General features: G+C 49.5%; 1 protein-coding gene across 2 annotated transcripts in view; it reads left to right on the top strand.

Annotated features, from left to right (window-relative positions):
• The window catches only part of LOC143368484 (hemicentin-1), a 354,314-nt gene that overhangs the window by 239,734 nt on the left and 90,530 nt on the right, over positions 1-24,050 (top strand). For both annotated transcript variants that reach the window (XM_076811252.1, XM_076811253.1), the window contains exon 3: positions 8,492-8,703. In XM_076811252.1, coding sequence (XP_076667367.1) covers positions 8,492-8,703 — 212 coding nt within the window. The remainder of the gene's footprint in view (positions 1-8,491; positions 8,704-24,050) is intronic.

Here is a 24,050-nt window from a genome sequence, read left to right as displayed (position 1 = left end):
GATCCACATTTTTCTACCCCCCATTTTTTTTTTAACACGACTGTAGAAAACGACGAAAGAGATGTTCAACGTATTCCATGAGAAATTACGAAAAATAATCCTCGAAAATTATCATGAGAATAGGGTGGCGGCTGTGCGCGGAGGTCTACCCGAACAACAATGCCGTCTGGTCCCATCTGCATAACAATGTTTAGCCGTGAAAACAAAGCTCCGTGATGTACCGAACCAGCGCCGGCAAAAAAAGAGTGATATATTAACTAGAGCGTTCTTTTCGACAGGCGCGTCGAATTTAAACTCGCGCTCCCTACCGGGCGATTCCCTCGCCCAGCGATTTCTGACACAGCGTTGTCTTTGTGCATAAAACAGTGGGGGCGATTGCTTCTTGGAATTCCGAAGGGAGGACCCTGTCGAAGAAGACACGGCTGCGAGTGGAATCTTGCCGTTAGTGGTTCCTCGGGGATACCTAAGTGTATAGGATCGGTTGACCGCATTTTCTAATCGCCTACAGCGCGGTCGTGCAGCGCAATAATAATTTCGGGGATGGCTGGGAGCTGGAAAAAGCTACGACACGGTAACGAGCGAAAGAGGCACGGGCAAGAGTTGCAGGGAAGTGCGTGATGCACTCCGATGGCGTGCTCGCGAGCAGTAACCCTAAATATTAACACGGGCCCCGAGCGGGCGAATTGCACCGCATTACCATCGCCACCCTGCCCGGCCATTACCGTGGAAATATTGAATTTCGTTATCGACCCGAAATTATCAAGCTGGCCTGCCTTTAAGGACAAGGATTATCCAGCCCGGAAACGCCAAGAATTCTTCGAGCGGCGATCGCGGTCAGATCGCCGATGGCGCTGCGAAGCTGATACAACTGTCGCGGACCGAGCGGAAGGCGATGCGCATTGTGTATCCTCGTAACGATACTGTCTGTTCCACCGAACGCTAGGACAAGTTCCAGGGCGCATCGGATCCGATAAATTTTTCACGAGCGCTCTCGAGACTTGAAAGACACGCTGACACGTCGGCACTTTCGAAATTACATTGTCGAGGGTGACACGGGGGCCGAGTGTGACGCGATAACGCGCGGCCAAAGGCAAGCAGTGCCTGCGAGCATTCCGAAGCGCAGGACGAAATGCCGTAATAACAGGGGGAGGAGTGATTGTCTGATGAAACTTTCCTCTCGCGTGACAATCGCGCTTATCGGTTCGCTCATCAAAGGGCAACGCCGTATTTCCCGAGTGTCGTCTAGCTCCTCGCCGTTGCCTCGCGTCACAGAGCAGCTTCCGATTCAATTTACGAGCTCCCCACCTCGGCAGCTCGCGGCGACGGACGGAGACGGTTTTTCATGCAAAGGAACGTTTATATCGCTCCGGCCCGAGATGCTCCGGAATTTCTCCAAGGCGGAGCGACAAACGGAAGCTAACGGGGTGCTGATGAGGAACAGGGGGATGACGCGAGATACGATCAAACCGCAATAGCACGTCGCGATATTGTCAGTCGTGGCTGCTCGCACTCGGTACGCCCCCTTCAACTCCGGCATTGTTGTTTCTCTATCAACGTTACCGGCTGCGCGCGTACATATCTGTTCGTCGTCAAACACGAAACTTTACCGGCGGTCCTAATTACTCGAAATGAATTTAGCGGCGTGAGATGCGCGTTTAAAGTTTGAACTGTGCGTACGGAGCGAGAGGAAGCTTGTTAAAGCGACTTTACCAAAGTTTCTTTCGAGCCCGTGATCGTGGAGCGGTGAAGGAACGGAGGACTCAGGCAGAAGAAAGACGAGGCAATGGGAAAAAAGAGGAAGAACGGTACGGAGGAGAGAAAAGAACGAGCGGGAACGGCGATTCGGATCAGCGCAGAGAGCACTCGACCGACAATAGTACGTCACGATAGCGTCAGCCGCAACTACGTGGCCCGTTCCGATATGTCTGACTGCATGCCGTTATTTCTACTGAAATCCGTCGCGCCGTTCGCGGACTGGACTACGCGCGCACCGCCGCGGGCGCGCGCCCATAGAAATATTCCCCCGAAACCAACCTCCGTTTTGACTGGAATCATTGTCCTCGGCAGCGCGTACGAGGACACAAACAGCAATCGTTGGAATACGAACTAACGTGCACGCAAACGTCCCCGTCCCCGTCCGCTCCTTCGGCTTCGGCGAGCTCTAACTCGTCGACGCTCCTCGGCGATCCATTTTCCAATTCGCATTTTCTCCCACTTCGCCCGCTCGATAACGATATTCGTCTCTCGCAGCCGTAATCCCAAAGTGGCGGTTCTCCCGCTCGTCCGATGGACGCAGCTGCGGGAGCTTCTTTTACGATCGCTTTTTAATCCCGGCTCAGGCGGGGTTAAAGGAGAACTTTTGGAGCGCCATGAAAACAAGAGAGAGCCAGCCGGGTTCCGTTGAAATTAATTCGTGGCACCGTGAAACGTTCGCCGCGTCGCTGTCGCGAGCGTTGCGCGAGGCTGCGCTTATACGAGGACACGGTGCCCGTAGAAGAGACGCGAATTCGTTCTTCGACGCGACAACCCGCCACTGCGGGTCGCATTAACGTCCAACTTCCCGCGACGGGACTTCGAGCCGATTCGCTGACTGCTTATCGGCGCGCTTAAATCTCTGCGCGCTCGATTTTCACGATCTTAATCGCGATCGTAATACGGTCCGCTGTTACGTAAAGCAATATCGCCAGCTGCTCAACGCGACACTGATTCCTTCCAGTCGACACCCGCGCCTCGCCTTATTCTTACATCCACCCGTCGGCCCTGATGCCGCTTTAAGGGGTAGGTATATTTTATTAGATCCTCCGCCGATCGTGTAAGTTCGCGAGACGGAAGTGTATCTTTGTATGACGTGCAGAAGTTAGCTGTTGAAGTATTATTTTCACGCTCCTTTCTGATTATTAGTTGGCGACGGGGAAGGGAATAGAATATACCGGCAAATATTTAAAGGAAACTTCGAGCCAAACTTATATCCGTCTCCTTTCCTCTCTACCGCCTTGCGTCCTAAGCCAGCCATCGTTACGAAGTTTCGCGATACTCTATAGGTACAGCCCGTCGAGCTAGTAAATTTGCGCGAGCACACGTTGCGACGGGAAGAAACGAAATCGGGCAAAGCGGGGGCGGATTGCCGCGGCTTGAAGCGCGCAGCAGCAGCGGCAGTGACGCGACCGGATGACGAGTGTGTACCTACCTATGTTCCCGTTGTTATTTCACCCTTTGCCCGCGGATCGTTTATCATTTTCGCGGGCACGAGTTTGGAGATAAAAAAAAATGAAAAAAAAAATGAAAGCGGGATGCCGAAGCTGGTAGAAAACCGTGTGCCGCGCGGCTAACGGACTGGAAATCACTGGCAGCATTTTTAATCGCCCGCCTCTAATCATTTTTGCATTTTTTAACGTACCCACCGTGGAGGTTTCACCTTTTATTCATTTCCCCTCCGCGCCCCTGTATCGCTCGTCTCTTTAAAAAGAAAATATCCTCGTGGCTTTTACGCGGCCGGGAGAGGCCGGGAGCGGGTACCAGTCGGAATAGAAAAATGCCGGTCGTAAAACGGAGAGGAATAAAGACGAAATAGAGACGGAGCGGAGAAGAAACGCGACCGGGCCGCGCTCGAGTGAACGCATAAATTTATAAACCTCGAAGACGTCTCGCCGGGCAAAAGAACCGTCCTCCGCGGCGGAACAACTCCGCGAGGACGTCAGAAAATTAGCGTGGCCATAAATAAACAGAAATACAATATTCTTGAAGGAAACGCGGCCGTAGTAAATGGTGGATGGTCTCCATTTATTTCGCTGCTATTTATCCTTTGCCCGGAGGACATGCATCATTTTTACGAGGAGAGCGCGGAACCGCCGGGGAGCCGCAGCGCGTCGAGCAAAAAGGAGGAGCGACGGCAAAGCTTGCGGGAGGAAAGCAACGTAAATGGGGCGCGGTGCAAACAAAAATAGAAAACGAGCAACAAGAAGGAGAACAAGAACGTCCACGCGTTCCTTGTAATTATACACCGTTGCATGGAAAATGGATCGCGTCTTGCCGGTAATCCCAAAGGTTTCCCCTCCGCGACCTCGAGAAGCCTTGTAATTGACAACGAGCCGGACTCCGCGAAACTTCTCATCGGATCTTCGTCTTAACTTCATCGAATTTCTCGAGCAACCGTCCGCGCCGAAGTTTCGAGGAGGAGGAAAAAAAGCGAACGAGGGACAAGGCCGGGACCGTTTCGTTTAAGAGCAATGGAATTAACGATCTCGCCGAGTGCCGCGTGTTAACCGACCGATTGATAACATCGTTACCCGGAGCTCGTTATCGCTGGGCTCCTAGGGTGACCAGTCATCGGCTGCAACGTCCGGGAGCACCTTAATTAAGACGAGCACCCCCGGCGCCGCGGAAAAGGAGCGGTCGTAAAATGGACGGGGACCGCGAAACGAGTCGCGTATATTTACGCCGCGGCTATTTACCCTTTGCCCGGAGGGCGTGCATCATTTTTACGAGGAGAGGGCCGTACGGAAGCGTGGGTGGTATGTAGCTGGCGAAGAAAGGACTGGGTGAGGAGGCTGGGGGAGGGAAGGCGGACCGAGAAAGGGGTCGAAGGAAAAGGTCGCGAAGGTGGTGGAGCGAGAACGGGGCGAAATATTGGAGAGCAGGCTGCACACGGGAAGATAAAATGTTTCATAAAACAGACATCGATTCCGTATTATTCCGTTGGCGCGATGACGTCGATCGAACAGCGCGACACCCTCCGCGAACGGTTAACAGATGAAAATTGCGAAGGAAACCCCGCTTTGGTTATGCAACGAGCGTCAGTTCAGTCTCGAAAATTAATTCGCACGATTTCTTGTGGACAACAATTTGAACGGGTACGAAGAGAGTTAGGTATGGTAGCTGCGCTAGGTGCGGAGGCAAGACGTACAGCACAGTGTTTCGACCGACGCGTTACGTATGTCGCCCGCCTCGCGTTTGTTCCCGCTACTTCTCGCCCTCGTTTTCCCACCCCCTGCCTATCGACGCTATCCAAGCCACCCGAGAAAATCCTACTCGCGGGAGAGAAAAAAAAATGGAGTGGGTGTGGGCGACGAAGCGTTACGTGGTTCCCTGAGAAACTCGTGAAAGGGAGATGTGTATGTGTGCTCGACGAATGGAACTCGATTTGTCGCGAGGCCGCGTACACGTTTAGATATTTATAATGCGTGCACGTACGCGCGTCCCGACTTGGTTTCGCGTATAAACCGCGAGAAATCCTGCCAGCGAGCGTATCGTCCGCCACCTGACGCTGGGTGAAATAATAATTCGCGCGAGAAACCCACGGCACCCCGTTAAATCACCCCATGGAATCTTCATCTCGTGTCCACCCCGAGTAGTCGTTCAATTCTAATTTCATCCGAACAGAACGCGGCAAACGGTTGTCCCGAATACGTTCGATCAATAATTTCACTGTCGGTTTATAATATTTCTGACTGCGTTACTCCGGGAAGCACGACCCCGAGAACTCGTGAAATTATTTATCCGCCTGGGCAATTCAAACAGTCGCGTACGAGATCAATGTTATTTCGAATTACACCGGCCACAGTTTTTCCTTGCGTTCAATATTTTAACGGCTGGCAAAGCGGCCCGGTGATTTCGACACGCGGGCGGAACCGGAACGAATCAATTCGTTATAAAGTTCCAGCGAGTTCCGCCCGATCGTTGCCGACAATTAATGAATCTCGTTGGATGGAATTCCGCGATTTAACGCCGCTGCTTCGTAATATCAATTTTTCTTCGACGAAAGTAGCTTAGCGGGCAAATCTCTGCGCCCCTCCGCCGGCGCGAGGAACTTTTTAAATTCTCCCTGATTCGTTCGTTCGAGGAAAGACTGATCGACATTTCCAATTCCTTCTCATCTTCCGGGAAGCTTGGAAGCGGAGGAACATATTCGAGCGGACACGCATCGCGTCCTCGCCCAGCTTCCGAATCCGTCGAGGAAGCGTTTTACGCAGCTCCGGAAACAGATCCGCGGAGTTCCGTTAATTTTATGGACCGTCAAGACGGCGGCGTCGTAAATACGAAGAATCGCAAGACCGCGTAATTACGGCGCGGCGCATTATATGCCACAGGCTAATGCTACATAATTATGACGCATTAAACCTTCGTTCCATAACAGTATTTCACTTGACATTTTCCCTCCACCCGTCGTTTACCTTTTTCCTTCCTTTTTATCGCGCGCTATAACACGAGCACCGATCCAGACCTTTTTCGCGCTGGCATTCGTTAATGAATATCACAGGGCAGAAATTCTCTCGGTCGCCGTTTAACGTCGCTTCCGTCCAAGCATTTGAAAATCTCATTGAATCCCCAAGACGACGCGTAGCCGGTAACTAACCAGCGTAATTGCTGGATTTCGGTCCGATGAGATTCGAGTGCGACTCGCGCCGACGAGATAGGGGGGAAAAGTCGCGAACCGCTCTTCTGGATCGAACGGCGTGCCTACATTTCTTAATTCATTGCCTTCCCTTTCGAGCATTATTTCGTTAAAGCCGCGACATTTTATTCCAGCTAACGAATCCGTCGCATTAATTACGGCGCGTAATAGAATATTCGTCTGTCGAGACCCTTCGAGGATGAATTATCGTGGAGTTTCTTGGAAGAAGCAATAGAGACGATATTTATCTTAGAAAACGACAGAACACGAGGAACTGCGAGGAACGTTTTAATCTCCTCGCGATACGCAACGCCCCCAGTTCATCAATCTCCACGGTTTGAGCCACCCTGTCTCGTCGTCTTTCGCCCCGGATCATTTATTTCGCGATCTGCTTCCGCCTTATATGCACGACTACTACCCAGAAATTGCCACTCTGCTGGAAACACATCGAACTACCCTCGCTAATAGCGATCGTCACGGAGGATCTAACCCCGCAGTACGCATCAATTTTATCGCCTTCCGCGGGATTAAAAGACACGCGCGATATACTCGCAATGAATATTTCGCGTGAGGTTAAATCTGTTTCTAATGTCAAGTGCGTTTGCTCCTTCGCGTTACTCGCGCGTTTACTGCGCACGGTTCACTGCGACGAGGACTGGTAATAACTGCGGCAAACTGTGGGAATCGAAGAGAATCGAAATCCCCGGTATTCGATGTTATATTTAACGCTTTGCTTCGATTGCGAATGCCAGTAATTACTGATGCTGCGCGAACCGAGTGTAGGTGGAAGTATTATCACATGCGCAAGCTGCGCGAAGTTGCTTGGAACGTTAGAAACGAATAATCGTATTCAACCTCACTGGCGTCCCCTCGAATCGTTTTTTTCCCCGTCATTAGCGCCAGGATCTAACATACGGCGCGGCAATTTTAAATATTGCATGGCACAGCGGCAATTGAATCGCGTTATCTCTGGTTATCCGAGCGGCCCAGCTTCGCCCGCTAATTATTTCATCGATTCGGAATAATTATATCCTCTAGCAAGCGAGCAATAACGGCCGCCAGCCGATGGATCGTAACGGCAGAGAGTTTTCGGAGCAGATCCACCGTCCTGCCGGTTTTCCCTCTGTGTCGGTCCCTTACAACGAAATCTCTGCGCTCCGCTCGAATTTCATTGGCCGGAAATTGCGATCGTTTCCTCCTACATACATATCGAATACCGCGGGCCCGTTCCGCGAATTCTTGGGATTCCCCGGTGCGAGTCGGGCGTCCCGTGGGAAAAAAAAACGGGAATCCAGGGATGGGCGGTCGGTCGAGGGATGGGCGGGCGAGGAGCGAGTAACGGGAACGACAAAGACAAAGCCCGGGGAAGCAAGAAGTTTCCAGTTTCCACGGAAGTCTCTGGGAATGCGAACAATGGTATCGAGTATCTCTTTCCGGTTCTCCTCGAGACTCTGGCCGATTCTCATCAAACGGGCCTCCGTCGGCCACTCGGTGGAAAAGGGAATAGGCAAAGGGGAAGGGAGGGGTGACTCGGCGAACTACTAAATGACAAACTTTCGTCTACTTCTTCATATATTTTTATTAGCCGTACGGCTGTGTGTTAACCCTCGGGATGACTCCTGAGGGCGTTCGATACCTAACTGGAAGTTGCGGCATCCGCGGCAGAAAAAGGTTCATTTGTATTTCTCGCATTTCCCTGTTTCGCCGATCTCAAACGAATAATTGAATCGCCGTGTAGGGTCGTCCAGCGTCATTCGAGCATCATCGATCGCGACCGATTGCAGGGCAACGTACGCGCGCAATAACGTTTATTGCGTTTCCAAACGCTCCAACTATCCATATTTACCAAGTATTATCGACCTCCGCCGCCGCCCCCGCCTCCAGTCCAGCTTGTGTAAATGGCAAATTACATTTATATTACGTTAACCGGTTACGGAGCGACGTTTCAATAAATTCTATTATCGTTTCCGTGCCGCGCGACGAGATCGCGGGCTGGGTCACCATTGCTCCTAGCGCGGCAGCGATTACGCGTCGGCAAACAAACGCGACTCTGGTTAGCTGTTCACCTCAGAGATCGTTTTCTTTTTCTGCCTGTTCCAGGATCGATGCCAGGGAGAAGTCGGTAACCAAAGCCCAACACGCCTCGGACCCTCGGTTTTTCGGGCCTCGGGCGTATTTTCGAACCACATTCCCGAGCCCCGCGGTTCTCGTCATTGAGGACATCAAGAGGCACGACGCGGCCACCTACAGGTGCAGGGTCGACTTCCAGAAGGGCCAGACGCGCAGCTTCCGCTACAATCTCACCGTAATCGGTAAGTCTTTCTATGCATACGATCAGGCCTGGGCTCGAGACTTCTTTTGTGCCCTAAGTGAACCTGCCAAATTTCACCCTTTATTTATAATACATTTATTTCAGCCTTTTGATAACCTTACTCTGAATTTTTATTCGCAGTTTAAAGCATTTATGGCTGGGGAGAGTAGGGTAAAGCGAAACGGGTGGGTAAAACAGAACATCAATGTCTCTCTTAGATAAGAGCTGCGAATGAATTGGTATCACGTCACACGTTACTTTTCGGTTAACAGTGTTGGAAAATTTTTCCAGTATCGAAGTTTCGGTGAGAACATCGTTGGATTCTATACTCCCTATTTTTTCTTTTAATTATTAAATGATTTTATTCAGCTTTGATCCTTCGTTTGTTTGTTTGCATGTATGTTTGTTTGTTTGGTGGGTTCAAATCTGGAAACCCAATTTTAACCCACTTCCACCAATCCAATTGTCTTGAAACTTTGCAGGCGTGTATAGTTATGACGACAATACATAATTATGAAAAAAATATCCGTAGGGGGGTGAAAAAATTACCCAGTGATCAAGAAATATAACCCATAACCACAAATCCAAACGATTTTATTCAAAACATTTCTATAAACTAAAAAATAATTCTTTTCTTGTACTACAATTTCGGTGGTATTTTTTCACATTAAATAAAATAATGGAGCAGTATATGTCATAACAGAATATGAATCAGTTTAATACAGAATCAAGCGTCGAAATGATTTTGTTGTGATTTTTATAAAATCGTTTAGCTTAAAAAAATTTTTATAGGTATATTTTTTAGACTGTAGATTAAAACTTTAATTACTATCCTTGTTTCGTAGATAATTGATTTTTTATAAAAAATTGTGATGTACGAGATACATCTTTCAATCGATGAAACTGTTACTTTAAATTGTAATAAATAATATAATCCTTTAATGCACGTGTTGATATTCATGTAGAAATCCATGTGTATTTGATTATTTTCAGTAACTTTCGTGTTATCTGATAAACTTATGTGGGATAAATTGTAAAATGATTGGCACCCTAAGCGGAAATCCCAATTGGAATGTCTATATTTTTGTGTGAAGTTTTCATATGTTCTTAATTTTCAGTTATTATCAATGATTATGGATTTCTCATTAAAGTAAAACCTCTTGAGTACCTATTAAGTCTTTTATTTTAAAAATATTCAATGAAGAACAAAAATAGGCATAAAAGTACAAGCATTGGCACCCTAAAATTCGAGATTATATAGAAAAACATACGTAGTTAAAAACTAACCTTAAAGTGTTTAAACAGACTATTTCATTCACTATTAAATACCTACAACACTTACAACTAAATCTGTGGTGATGAGCCGGGTCTACATGCGATACACAGCGTAGCTGCACGAGTTCTGATATTCGGTACGCGAGGTTGTAATCCGACTTTCCTTCGATACTACTTGAAGTGTCGGTAATTAAGAACCCAAGAACCCACTCTGTCCAGTTTCTGTCCTCCCGATTTTTCCGATTTCGTAATCGTGGCGCGATTAAACGTTTTGTATCGAGTCGAGATCCAGTTCTGGGAGCCGTGTTTAACAAGCGTTCTCGCCGGGCGCGATCTCTGCGAGGGAGAAGAAAACAAGTGGCGAGCGGCGAAAGAGTTTAATCAAGATCAAAGCGGCGCTTTTATGAGCGTCTGAAAAGGCTCGCGCCTAATTTCTGGTGTCAAACAAACTTAGTGGCTCGGCGAAAAGGGCCCTCGAACGGCGCGGCGTATTAGCCTGTTCGGTGGCAGAGATGAGGCGGCTACGCGCCGGAAAAAATCGATGAGCAGACGTTCGCGTGGCGAGGGGAGCGTGTTTCTTCGGTTTCGAGCAAGAGTAAACGTTGGATAGATAGTTTCCCGAGGTAGAAGGTCGATCGTGGAACGGGCGCAAGCTTGCATCTAACGCGTTACCGTCCTTCTGCTCCTCCAGCCATTCTCGCATTTCCATGATACGCGCGCAAACACACGCTCAACTTGCCAGACTCGCCGCGTCGCCCTGCCGTCACTCCCGGCGACGGCGACGTCGAGCGAAAAGTGCAGTTCTCAGCGGGCTCTAAGTCTGATCAAACAAATGGGGACTGTTGAAAAATGCATGAGCCAATCGAAGACGCGCAGACCCTGCCCCGTCCTTGTCCCTTGCTCTCCGCCACGTGGATATTCTATTGGCGCTCGCTGCTGTTTACGCTTTTTCGCTTAATCCTGGGAACGTGAGCGCGAGTTAAAGACTCCTCGAGGAGCAGATCCTCGAAGCGCACTCTTCCCCGAGCTACCGATACTCCTCTCCGTGCTCATTTGGATTTTCAAAACGTCTCGCTTTTTACGGTTCGAACGCGTGTTCCGGCGGATTAAGCACGTAGGGCGGAAGCTGCGCGAGAGAATAGAGCGCTGTCGCGTCGTGACGAGCGCGATATAACTAAGTAAGTAAAAGCATTGAACGTTGGAGTATCGTATGGAGGATAATTATATTCTATACGAAAGGGGGTTTCCGTCTCGCTGTTAATTGAAGGTGGTTAGGGACTAAATAGTTATCGAAATAAATTGAGTGACGGCAGGAGAGAAGGAGCCGGCAGCCAGTAGTGGCAGTCGATCATAAAGTCGACGGGGCAGGAGAAGGTGTAACTTTCATGGGTGCTCTTCAAAGCAGTCGGCGGTGGAGTACGTTCGAATCTCGGGATATCCCGTATAGCTCGCGGCAGGAATATAACCTGGAAAATCCTGGCCCCGATCCTTCGATACCGGAATCCATCTTCCCGCGGCAATCCCGTACCTTCTTCCGTTCCTAACCCATCGGTTGGAAGTTAGGAAGCGAGGGCGAAAGGGCGAGAGGAAGGCGCGAGGGCAAGGGGGAAGGGATAACGACTGAAAATGGGACGGAGTATCGAAAGAGGCAGGAAAAGGCAAGTCGGAGGGTGAGAGCGGCGTAAATGTCGCGGTGCAGGTTCCGGGAAGACCTTCCAGCTAACGTGGAATTGCACGATCTTTATCTGTTCAGCTTTCTCGCGTCTTCGCCGCATCTGCAACGGCCCTGTCGCAAAAACAGTCGGAGGTAACAAGCCTCCGGGGAATGAATGGGCCGCGATATCCGTGCCGTTGCCGCGGTCTTTAGGCTCTCAGCGCGAAACGATTACTCCGCTTGAAGATACGACGCACCGTGTAGATCGTAGGGTGTAGTCGATGGAGAATCTAGCGAAGCTGTAGCTAAACGGGCGCGCGGCGGCTCCCGCTTGCACGCGATATTCGAAAAAAGAGTCACGAAAGAAATTGGCCCGGCTGCAAAACCGTCCGCTTTGAAGGAGGTATTTTCATCAGAGGAGATTGGTTCCCAAGAGTTCCTAGATTGCGTCCGTCCACTGGATTTTCCCTCGTAACCGGCGTCCTTCCGCCGCTCCCAAGCCACCCCCGACCCACCTTTTTATCGGTCATTTCCCTTTCTTTCATATCATGCTTGACCCTATTGCCGATGATACTCGCCGCCGATACGCGCCGCGTATCCGTCGTACTCTCCGTCCGCTTCTTTGCCGGACCAGAAGAAAGGCGGAAACTCGGTTGCCGGACTGGATCGAGTTTCCCCTCTGACCCGCGGGGTTATTTTCCGCGCAACGAAAGGAGTGCCTCGCGTCGCGGTCAGAACCTCGACGTTTCACCGTTTGCAACGAAAGCAGCGTTATTTCGTCTCTCCTCTGGTCGCGGGGGGGGGGGGGGGGTGTGAAACCGAAACGACACCCTGGACGCGCGCTAGCTTGGAAATCGTAACGCTCGAAGCGAGAGAATCGCTGGCTTCACGAGAGTTTAATGAATGGGTCGAAACAGATTCCCGGCACGTGAATGACGCACGATATTAGTTTCCCGATTGCCGCGCGGACCGCGTCGCCGTCCTCTTTTTTGATTCCGCGCTGTAAACGGCGCGAAGATAAATAAGCGAGGCTCTGCTGGATTCGTTAGTGCGTAGGGCAAGCAGGCCAGTAGATGGGCGGATTCCGATGTTTACATCAAGGTGTTTCTTAGAAATATCTGTTGTATTAGAAAAAAATCAAAAACTTTGCACGTAAAAATGTATAAATTTACAGGTAAAAATTACTGTAAGTAAAAAAATTAATGTATTTAAGCATAAAATGATGAAAAGTCTACTCATAGCCCGCATCACCAGTAGATGGACAGTTTAGAACCAATAGATGAACGGGTGTCTGGCTGGGCGTATAAGAGGCTTATTAGCTATAGTAGTGACCTAGATTAAGGCATTTTTTGTTAAAATATAGTTTATTTCATCAAAATTAAAAATGTATGCAGTCTTCGTTGTCCGAAAACTGTGCAACAGGTTATGGCCCCAGAGTGTAAATAAATTGAGGTTATATGTATCCTAAAGTGATCAGACGTCATGGATCGTGTAGGACTGTCCCGATTTGACACGTAACCATTTTAACATTTTCGTAGTGGCACAAAGGAAAAATATATATCCACACAGTTATTTTTGATATTCTATGATCCATGTAGTTAATTTTTTGTTATGAAAAAAGTGTTTTTAATTTTGTTTTAATTTATCAGAATTATGTCTTTATTATATTAATTCCTTACGAATGTGGTAAGCTTCATTTTTCATGTCCCACATTCTAACATAAAACGTCTGGTCACTAGACCAGAATTATAAAATTTGTTTCCATTTTATTCGCTGTTTAGATTTGTTTCTTATAGTATTAACTTTATTTACAGTACTGGATTTTCTTTGTGAAATTTCTTTTCATTTTCATTTCGTCAGGATGCAGGGGAAAACCCAGCCTGGCTTTATTTAAAATTCACTGCTTTAAGGGTTTATACCTAGTCAGGCGGCCGAAAATAGGCGAATATTTGTGAATTTTTTTCGAAGAAGCGGAAACTCATATTTTTACAAAACTTTTGCGCTTAAAAGAGCAACATTTAAAGAACATTTTGTAATTTTTTCGTAGAAAAATATTTACGTTTACAATAAAGTAACAACCGACATCCAAGAAGCATTTTTAAAAATTTGGTTTTGCGGTGAGCACTGCCATTCGCAACCAGATTATCTAAAATCAGAAAACAAAAAAGATTTCGTTACTATATTAATGTACACTCAGGTTGGCGAAGAGAATTGTCCGAAATATTAATTTAAAACAAAATGGTGGCTATTTAAATTTGAAATCCTGATATTTTCGCGTGATTTTTTGCAGGAAAAAATCAGGATTTATTTATAAATTGTTAATATTTCAATACAATCATGTATTACATACCTCTTTACAATACGTCCAAACACGATTTTTATTAACTTGAAGGCAGGAATACGCTGAGCAATGGCTACTAAGAATCGAGCGACTAGCGCATACTGACGCAAGACCGTACATATAAATACTTTTTCGCATACAAAAAAAAATTCAATAAATATATTAATGTTTTATAAAACAACAAACGTTTTTTCTACAAAATAAAAAACCAATAATATATTTTAAACCCCTAGTTCATTCAATATTAACGATTAACTAACGATTCGTCCATCTACTGGCCCCGTCCATCTACTGGCCCCGTCCATCTACTGGCCTCGTCCATCTACTGGCCTGCTTACCCTAATTTAACACGCAAGACCCGACGAACGTAACGACCAATTGTATCGGTCGCTATTATGAAACAACTGTCTCCTTTCGCCTAAACGCCAGCTTCCCCCATAGATGTAGCTAGAACTCCGTAGAAGCCTGATTCGTATTACGCGTAATTCATTGACCTGAACACAGGCAGCGCGCAGAATTCCGTTCGATTTGATCGCGCGTGAACTCGTTTCCTGTGGACGTTACGGGAAACAATGTTTGCGTCGCAAAGGGTTCAAAGGAACGTAAACTCGTGTTCCTGTGCGCGTCGGCCGGAGGATGGAGACCGGAGAGAGCATACAAAGCGCGTGCGTCTTTCAAGAGACACTGCTCCACTCGCACTCGCTTAAACTACTCCGCGCCTCCGACTTTACCCTTTTGCCGGAGGTAGCGCGCGGGGGGAAATTAAATGGAGGCGGATCCCGCGTCGTCGGCGATCATCGACGCGTAAATATTATCGGTAAATCAAAGGAGGGTTGGCAGGGTAGAATAGGGGAGAGGAATAGGCGAGAGTGGTTGGCGCGAAAGCGGGGCTCCCTTCGCGAGCGAGCCGCTTCCTCGAAGGAGAGACAAACGGTCGCACGCGTACGCGCGTATTTTCTTCTCCCCCACCGGTGAAGAAACGGGGGACTGAGCGGAATTGAGCGTCATGTGTGCGGGAAGTTCCCCTCGGCGTGCGTCTACGGTCGGGTGTTTTTGCACGACAGAAGGGTGTCTGTGGCGATGCTGGTGGTGATAGCTGTGGCGGCGATAGAAGCCACAGAGAGGGAGGGAGAGCGACAGCGAAACCAGAGGTTGTCAAGAATTCCCTTGCCTCGCGCCGAGTAGAGCTGGAGAATTGTAAAAGGCGCAAGCGAAGCCTCCCACTGAACAGCTAGGAAGGAAGAATGGAGATCTGTCCTCGTTAAGGAAATAATCCGCGGCTTAATTAAATAGGTACGGCGCAATTAGTTCTGTTTCTATAGCCACGCCGTTGGCTGCGTGCGCGAAGTGCAGGCCGCTTCCATCGTCTATCGAGGAACGCCTCGGCAACAGAGAGGACTGTTGCTCGAAAGATCATCCTCGTGCCGCGATTTTAATCACGCGTAAAGTGTGCGGGAGATGGGCCGTTCTCTTTCTTATTCGAAAACGCTACTTACACGGAAAACCGTTTTATTCTTTGGCGAGAGGCATCGCGGAGCGATTACGAATGTTTTCAGGTAGCCTGTATGGCGCGACAGACAATATCAGCCTGTCTGTCTAAGAGGTTGCGGTGGGAAGGGTAGGCTTTCTCCCTTGGCTTCCTCGTGAACGCACTAACGCTTCCACGCTCTCTCCTTTCGCCGTACCCTCTGCTGTTGCCACTAGAATCCGTCTCGCGTATTCACGTCCGAAACGAGCTCTCGTCACACTCGCGCCAGCTACTGGGAGCGAGAGAGGGGCGGGGAGATAGGGGAGACTCGAGCAGATTAGACGGTCGAATTAGAATTTCAAAAATCCGCGCGGAACTTTGGGCGTTAACTCGAGTCGAAGTCGGTGGACGGAAGGGAGAAGCGAGGGAACTACGCATAGAAATGGACGGGGCTGGACAAACCCCGTCGTTAAGTTTTCCCTTAATTAACCTCCGTCTCCCTTGCTCTTCTCTACCCTTCCTTTTTCTTCTTCTTCTTCTGGCTCCTCGCGTCGCGTTCAATCTTCGTTTTCCGTCTCTACCTTCGGCCTCGGCATTTCGCTACTCTTGCTCCGCTATCCCTCTCCTTTTATTCCTGCCGACTATATTTCACCGCACCTTCTTCCGGTTGCATTAGCGTCCTCCCTGGGAAATCTCTGTTCACGTTCGCTCCGCGGAAAATCGTCCCGACGTTTCCCCTCGAATCGATATCTCCTGCCGGTCGATGCGATTAACCAAATTTCTGATTTGCTGCCCAGCTGGCATTGGAAATGTTACACACTCGAGGGACTTTGAATATGCCAATAAAGTCGCGGCGAATATCGGTGGCGCGGAGGAATTGAAAAAAAAAAACACAAGGGCCGGGGCGCGGCCGTGCGTCTCGTTAAATAACTCTTCTTTATTCCAACAAGCAGCAATTCCTCTTGAAAAGCGTTGAGCAGCAATTTTTTCCGGGCTTTTACTCGGGCGCACACGCTTCTCTGCACACACGTACGAGAATGGGGGGGTTTGTCCCGGGGTCGGCAACCCTTTTCCCAGCCGGCGCAAGTGTAGGGTTATGTTCTACGCGCCGACTAATGGGCAAAAATAGTAAGAGAGGAGCGCGCGGTAGGGAAAAAAAGGGACGAGAATGAGAGAGAGAGAGAGTAGGAGCGAGGAAAAATGTTGGCCGCGCGCTATTGGCCACCGGATAGCTGTACATAATCGAGCCTCTCTGTGGCAAGGATAATTAACCCCCGAGCGCGCGCGAGCGCGCACGCTGTCCTCTTGCGAACCGTATAAATTGAATCGCGCGTACTTCTCTTCCTCTACGGCCCCCTGTTCACTTCGCTTTCCTCTTCGCTTTCGATAATCCGGCTCCCCTATTCCGCGGAATTGCTAATGCTCCAGCGGCCGAGGCCACTCGCAAATCGAATTAAACCGACGATTATACGCGCGTCCGCTTTCTTTCCCGCGAGAGAAAGAACGCCGGCGCCGATTCTACAACGGGTGCGGCGCGGGCGAGGGAACGAGGTAGAATCAAATGAAAGGGAGAAGAGAGAAACAGAGAACGGAAATGCTCTCTGGCTTTCACGATCGCAAAGTGTTGGAAAGCCGGGCCGAGCGATCGATGCTCGAAATTCTAGCCGTCGTTGTCGCCGGCGGTGCCGCAGACGCCTACGCGACGCTGTCGCGCGGGCCGCGAAAATAGCCGGCGAAATGAAAATGCGGCAAGATGGGAGAGCTCGCGCGGAATGCGACAAGAGTAAAAGGTGTGAAAGCTTGAAGGGGCGGGGGCGGAGGTGGAGGGTTAAAAAGGGGCTGGCGAGAGGCTGGCGAACGTGGTCCGAGATCGGAAAAACGGTCCGCGAAGTCGCATGAATTTATGACCGACATAAATCCGGAATGCCGGTTCGCGGGCACTACGATTTTCGGGAGCCTCTGCGGTTGCCCGCTCGCCAGCATCTCCCGCGGCGAAATTGGAAAGATGGCCCCTGCGACGACCAGCCATCGCGACCGATACCTCCGGCATCCATGCTTCAAACCTGAACTCCGGACTTTACGTCAATGGGGTTGCATAGCTTGTTAGCCGTAATGTTTTTTTAACGACGACTCCGAGGTGAGATTCGTAATCAACGATCGTTCTTTAGAGCGACTGCAGCGCGCAATAAAGGGAAAGGCCGCGCCTTAAATCCTAGGGAACACACTGGCCTGCTATCTCCGCTAAAACGATTAAGAGAAAAGGGGCTGGGGGCGGTGGAGCTGGTGCGTACACAGGAAAAGCTGCAGAAAATTACAAAGTACTTTACGATCTCGTGTTTAAGGGAGAGCGGAATGCCCGGGGAAAATACGATTATCGCCGGGCAAATAATTATCCAGTTTCCTGTACCGGCAAATCACGACTGCGGATTGACTCCGTTATACGTCCTCCTTTCCCGGGCAGAAGAAAATTAATATTCAAACTTGCCCTTTCCTGCATTACCATACAGAAATGTTGGACAAATTGGATTTCCCGTGAATCGAGAGAAATGAAAGTAATTGCTGGCTTTCGCGAACTTCTAAGCTTCTTAAAGGGCACTTCCCTCGGAATGTCCAAAGGCGCGGCTTCTTAATTGCTCCCTTTGCTGGCGGGGAGGAGAGCTGAGTCGTTGGCGTTCGATGCTACTTTTCCGGATGCTTCTTGTCCAGCTGAAGCGCAAGAGTAATCGGGGAACAAAGGGACGCCGGGGCATCGATATATCTGGGCTAGTTGCCCAGGAATGCAATGGGAATCGGTCTTGCGGGGCTCCTTAGCCAGCCGCTTAGTTGGCGTCCCCGCGATCTTGGTTTCGGTTTGCTGAACTATGTGTGTGCCGACAACAGGCTCGCGGGCCAACAGAGCGTACGAACGAGCAAGGGTTGTCACCCACGGCGTGATAAACTGCTAGCCGCTAACTACGCGAATTATTCCAAGTAGACGCCGTGCCGCCACCGCCACTGCCGCCTCCGCGCTAGTTCCTCAGGAACTTTCCCCCGCAGATCTCGGGCGGAGCCATGCACGCTGCAGAAACCAGCGGCCCCAGAGTCCGGATAGCGGAACAGGGAACGGGCATTCCCTGCGCAGCTTCTTACAGCTCGCGTGTCCGCTGAAACACAGAAATTGCCTGCTCTTCTGTTACTTGATGGTTTCCTTTTAACGCCTCGACGGGAAGTGGCTGTTCTCAGTTACTCCTTCACTCGGTGGACGATACTTTCTCACGTAGATTCGTCTGCGGTAGAATTAGAAGTCGTGGCTTTTCACGTGTATTTAAATACACGTGTAACAGAAATACACGGGTATCCGTGAACAGAACTACACGGATATCCGCGAACAGAAATACACGGGTATCCGTGTATTAAAAATTACACGGATTGAAGTTCGGATACGTTTATTACACGCGAAATAGGGACCTCTAGGTGGAATGTTGCTAAAGAGCGTCTCTCGCGAGCTACTTTAGCGACCTGAATCCTCCTTGTACCCGATAACAAGAGAAACGTTAAAGATTCTCCGATAGAAAGGGAGTATAATCACGTTGGTGGAAAGAAATCCCTGTTAATTCGAAGTAGCCCGTGCAGCCGCGTAATTTAGATGCCGAGTAAAGCAGCGAATTCAGTTCAGGACGCGGAACTTCGTTAACCAGCCGAATTAAATAAACGAGATCCGTGCTAATCGCTTTTCGAACCCAATTCCTGCGCGCTCTCTTCTATTTTCTCGAAGCTTCGTTAAACTCCGCGGAGTAGGGACAGCCGCGAGAGAAAAGGAACTGTGATCAATTGTTGAATGTTTTCGTAGCAAAGCAAATGGGCCTTATGCCTTCGCCTATGACGGCTTTGAATTTCCTTTCCTGCCCTCGTGATCGATCAGCTGTGGCCAACGGTCAGCCGGTGAAATACGATTACACCGTGGAATTCATTTTGAAAGATGACGAAGGCGAGCAGCGGTTGAATTCAGGGGCTGACCGATCCCGCTCCGGTAGACACGCCGCGCTCCGCAGGCTCGAGCCGCTCGAGCATTCTGGTCGATAAGAGATATTTCGCGCGATCGGAAGGAGAGAGGTGATCGACGAGAATGGGATCGGCATTCAGCGCATCGGTTGCTTCAAGCGTACGTGGGTAGCCAAAAACGGCTGGTAATCACGTTAGTTCCCCGCGAGAAGACCCGTGAGACTCCCAACGAGTATTGCCACCTGTTTGGCCGTACTTGCAGCCGCCTCCCCGCTGTAACTGGCCGCCACAACCAGTTCCGCTCCCGAATACGAATGTAATTAGTGGGAAATTGAACGAGGGGTGGCAGCCCTGGCGCGGTTAAATGAATGTCCTGAAGATTAATGGCTGGCATCGATGATTGTTTTCAATCCACCCTGCCATTTCTTTGTTCCCCTCGACAGCCCCTCGCGTCCAGGGTAATTCATTCCTTTCTGCTCTTTCGCGCCTTGACGTTCGTCGAGTGAGTAACAAAGTATCGCGATCGATTGCTATTTAAATAGCTCGATCGGTGCCTTCTCCTCTATGAAGGTTCGCGAACGGCTCTCCGAGCCGCTGCTCGTGATACGATAATGCCAGATTCCCGGTTCGTTCCCGGAACGCATGGAGAAGAAAGGCGTCCCGGAAGGAACGCTAGGCTCGCGGTGCCGAGGGGGTTTCGTTCGTGTTCGTCTGACGGATATGTGCTGCTTCGTCGTAGCGTAATGTTTCGCAAATATTGACGTAGAAATCGGCTCCTCCGCGTTCCGCCCCCCGCTCTGGCCTCGTTTCAGCCCCTCCCGCACGCGGCTATCTGGCTGCAGACACCTAAATTGGCTCGATACATCCGATGAACGTGGAGCGAGTACATAACTCGATAAGTACACAAAATTTTCCTCGCCGTACTACTGCCGGCGAATATTTCACCGAGAATACCGTCTACGAGACACCAGCCCTGCCTCCACCTCCCTGCTCGAAACTCTCCCGTTCCTCCTCCCGCCCTCTGGTTTCCCTGATCGTTCCGTCTCCGTGCACGATCTCTGCTGTCGGCTGTTCGTGAGTTGGCAATAATCGGAGGGCCTCGTCGCTGGTGACAGTAGACGACTTCAATATGAGGTCCTATCGCGATCTTTTATCCGAGAATTATTGCTCGTTCGCGGAGAACGTCGCGACGGCTTTCAATCCGCCAATCGACTGGCGAGCTCCAGCCTCTTCGCCCTACGGTTTCAGCTCGCTGCGAGAATACTGATCGCTGGATGCAGCTCCGCTTCTCCCACATGTTGTCGCGCTGTACAATCCACGAAATTAAATTCAAACGAGGTCTTTGAAGGGTCTCGAGTAGGGCGACTAGATTTGTCAGAAGTGGGCCACAAGTGGAAACTCTACGCGGGCCGCGATATTAAATACGTAAATATAACTAATCCAAGAATTTTAATTTATGGGCTGAAATCGTTATTTCTGACATTGATTTACAATAAAACTTTTTTTTTTAACTTTGATGTACTGTTTATTAGGAATATATACAGATTAATATATACTTACATATTATAATCTAAACAGGCCATTGACTGAGATTCAGTCAGTCATTGTTCAACCGACTCGTACATCGCACGCTTCTATCAAGCATGTTACATTATAAGCATACGCAGTATTTAGTTATTCAAACTTTCCCTGATAAATGTCTAAATATTGACCGAAACGTCGGAAGATGATACTTCTTATATTTGCAAATTAGCTTTTATTCTTTTAATTGACCGAAACTGTGCGCCGAAATCACGTTTTAAATTTTTTAAAAAAAAATTTACGGTCGAAATTCCAACTTCATTATTCAATATGAAGAATCTTGGGAAGAGCACGTTAGGCTAATTTGAGAAGGGTGCGCAAGAGCACACCTTATACCCTTACATCATGGGCCAAATGTGGCCCGCGGGCCGCCAGTTGCTCATCACTGGACTAGAAAGTCTTTCCAGATAGAGCTTAGAACGCCAAGCGCTCTGAAGTAGTACGAATACCTTCGAGTAAGAAGCTGCGCTTTCAAGCAGCTTCGAACGCGCCCTTATCTGGCAGTCCAAATACTTTCCAATTCGAGCCTCATAGAAGTTCAGGGGCCTGCGTTCTACATACTCCTCCTCTTGCAATCGCGCGTTTATTTCCTTTTCAATTGCCAGAGCGTTAAGTGTCCGCCATGCAGAGACGCGGAGGGAAATATCACGGCCCACTCGTAACAAATACGGCGTCATAATTCTCCGAAATATTAGAGTTCGTTCCCGGCGACGCCGCGCCGGAATATTACGATCGGAGGAGCGTTTTGCAGGAGTTCGCGATTGCAGCACTTCCAGCGGGGACGCAATATATCTTCAATTCTGCTAATACGTCTGACCTAACAAGTTTCTTACCCGGGAAAACTGCTTGGCCATTCTTCCTCCCGTCCACCCCCGGCCCTAGGTCGACATTGTCGCGCGTGTCCGCCAACTTTCCTAGCAGTGGCTTTCAGCACGCCACCGTTTCGCCGTGGAGCGTGGCCCGGAGCGTCGTCGAAGGCCGGCGGAATAGAACGAACCGGGATGAAAAGGAAAGGGCTGGAAAACGTTTATCGAAACGATGACGCGGGGAGGGCCGCGTCGAAGGGAAGTTGGCTTCGCACGAGCGGCGAATCATTTTTCTCCGTGATAATCTTCCATTCCCGGCTGGAGACGCGCCTCGGTCCAGATAAAATGCGCGGCTGGAGGCGGATAAGGTGGACGATAGGGGACGGGGACGTGGACGAGGGTGGAAATCGTTAGACAGCGTACGGGGAAGAGGAATGGCAACCACTGATTCCGCGCAGCCAGGCTAGAAACCTTGACGACCGGCCAGCAGATTTTAATATTTGCAGCCATATCTCAGCGGGGCGAACTTTCGACCGGAGAAACGGCGAGCTGGCTCTCACTTAAAATCACTTTATACGAATCGCGGCCACTTTTTCGCCCGTCGTTTCGTATCCCCGAACCGTTGCCCTCCCCCTTCCGCAGACTCTCATCCCTTTCGCCGTCCCATAACCCATATCCCATGGAAAACTCGCGAAAATCCATTTCGCTCTCTCTCTCTCTCTTTCTCTCTCCCTCGTCGACGACTTCTGGAAAATGCCCGCATTATTCTTGCCGACCCTCGCCTCCCTTTGCATTATCCAGACGACGTATGGCGTCGGATAACGGTCCTCCGAAGATATGTGTGTTGCGCCACGGCCGCGCCCCTTGCCCACCCGAAAAGGGGTAGAGGAGGGGCGGGGCTGACGTTTTTCGAAATTGAAAAATTCGGATGGATCGTGACACTGTCCCGCTGGCTATCGGTCCGATCAGCAGAAATTCCTAGCTGTTTCCCTCGACCTCTATCTCTGTTTTCGAAGAACGGAGTTGGCCGCCGGAGAAAAAGAAGATTCCGCAGCGGTGGTGATTTATGGAGGCGCGCGTCGACTCGGAGGTAACGCGAACTCGTTTTTCTCACGATCCCGGATATCCCGAGCAGATAAAGAGCTCGAGGCACCGGCACACGGACTCGATTAACGAGCCACCGAAGAATCCGAGAAAGGACAGCCATTTGGTGGGCGAGAATTAGACCAGTTAGGCGCGGAGCCGGCCGAACCCGTTGCTCGCCGGAGTTGGCCTAACTTTTCAACGGACGCACGCCATAGTAATTAGAGTGACGATCGATCCGAGGTGCCGGTCGGGTTTTGCCGAGGGAAAAAGTGGCCGCGAATCGCGGGTAGGGAAGAAAGCCTGGAAGCCTATGGGCATGGGAATTCGAAGCGGGTTGGTGGCGAAATTTAAGACAGGTATTCGGAGCAGTGCATCCTGCGCGCTCGATATGGTATTGTCTATGGTGCGCGGAAAGAGTCTCCTCTGACGTTAATTACTTCCGCGTCGACGTTACCATTTCCCCCGTGACAGCGAGAACGGAGAACCTGCCAAAGCATTCCACCTCCGTGGTGGAAAAGCCGATCATATTTTACGATTCTTTCGGGGCTGGCTCACGCGTCCCTTAATGACCAAATTCGCCGCGATAATCGAAGATTAATCGGCCGGCGATATACCGCGCAGCGATCATAATTCAAATCTCTGGTCCCGATAAAAACGCAGAAGGAATTGCGCGGTTTCATCCCAGCGTTCCGTAGAAGAGGGCAGCAGGAGCCAAGGAAGAAGAGGAAAGGACAGAAGGGGAGAAATTAACGAGGATCGGTGGCATTAGCTTCGTTTCCGTGTACCTTGCAATATCTGGCTTTGGCGTAATTAAAATCTCCACAAAATTACCTTTTTTTAACAGAAGGTACAAAAAAGTGCGCCAAGTATACGCGCGCACAGACGAACGAAAAAAACACTGTTGTAAATTTATTAATGTGCTATATTTAGCTTTACAAAAGTAATGATACACAAAAATTGCGCGAATTATAAAAATGGCTATTTATACAGACAACAAATGTATTAAATAATATTAAGCAGATATATTTTTATTTTATACAAATAGATATTTCAATAACACTGAATTATTGTCTCAATTAACGTGTTCTGTTTGATGTAAAAACTCGTGACATTTAAAAAATTTGGACAACTTACCTTATTTGACACTGGACAAATT

This window comes from Andrena cerasifolii, chromosome 4, assembly GCF_050908995.1.
Source record: "Andrena cerasifolii isolate SP2316 chromosome 4, iyAndCera1_principal, whole genome shotgun sequence".
Lineage (NCBI taxonomy): Eukaryota > Metazoa > Arthropoda > Insecta > Hymenoptera > Andrenidae > Andrena > Andrena cerasifolii.
Note: the sequence above shows the minus strand (reverse complement) of the source record. Positions and strands in the feature narration are given on the sequence as shown.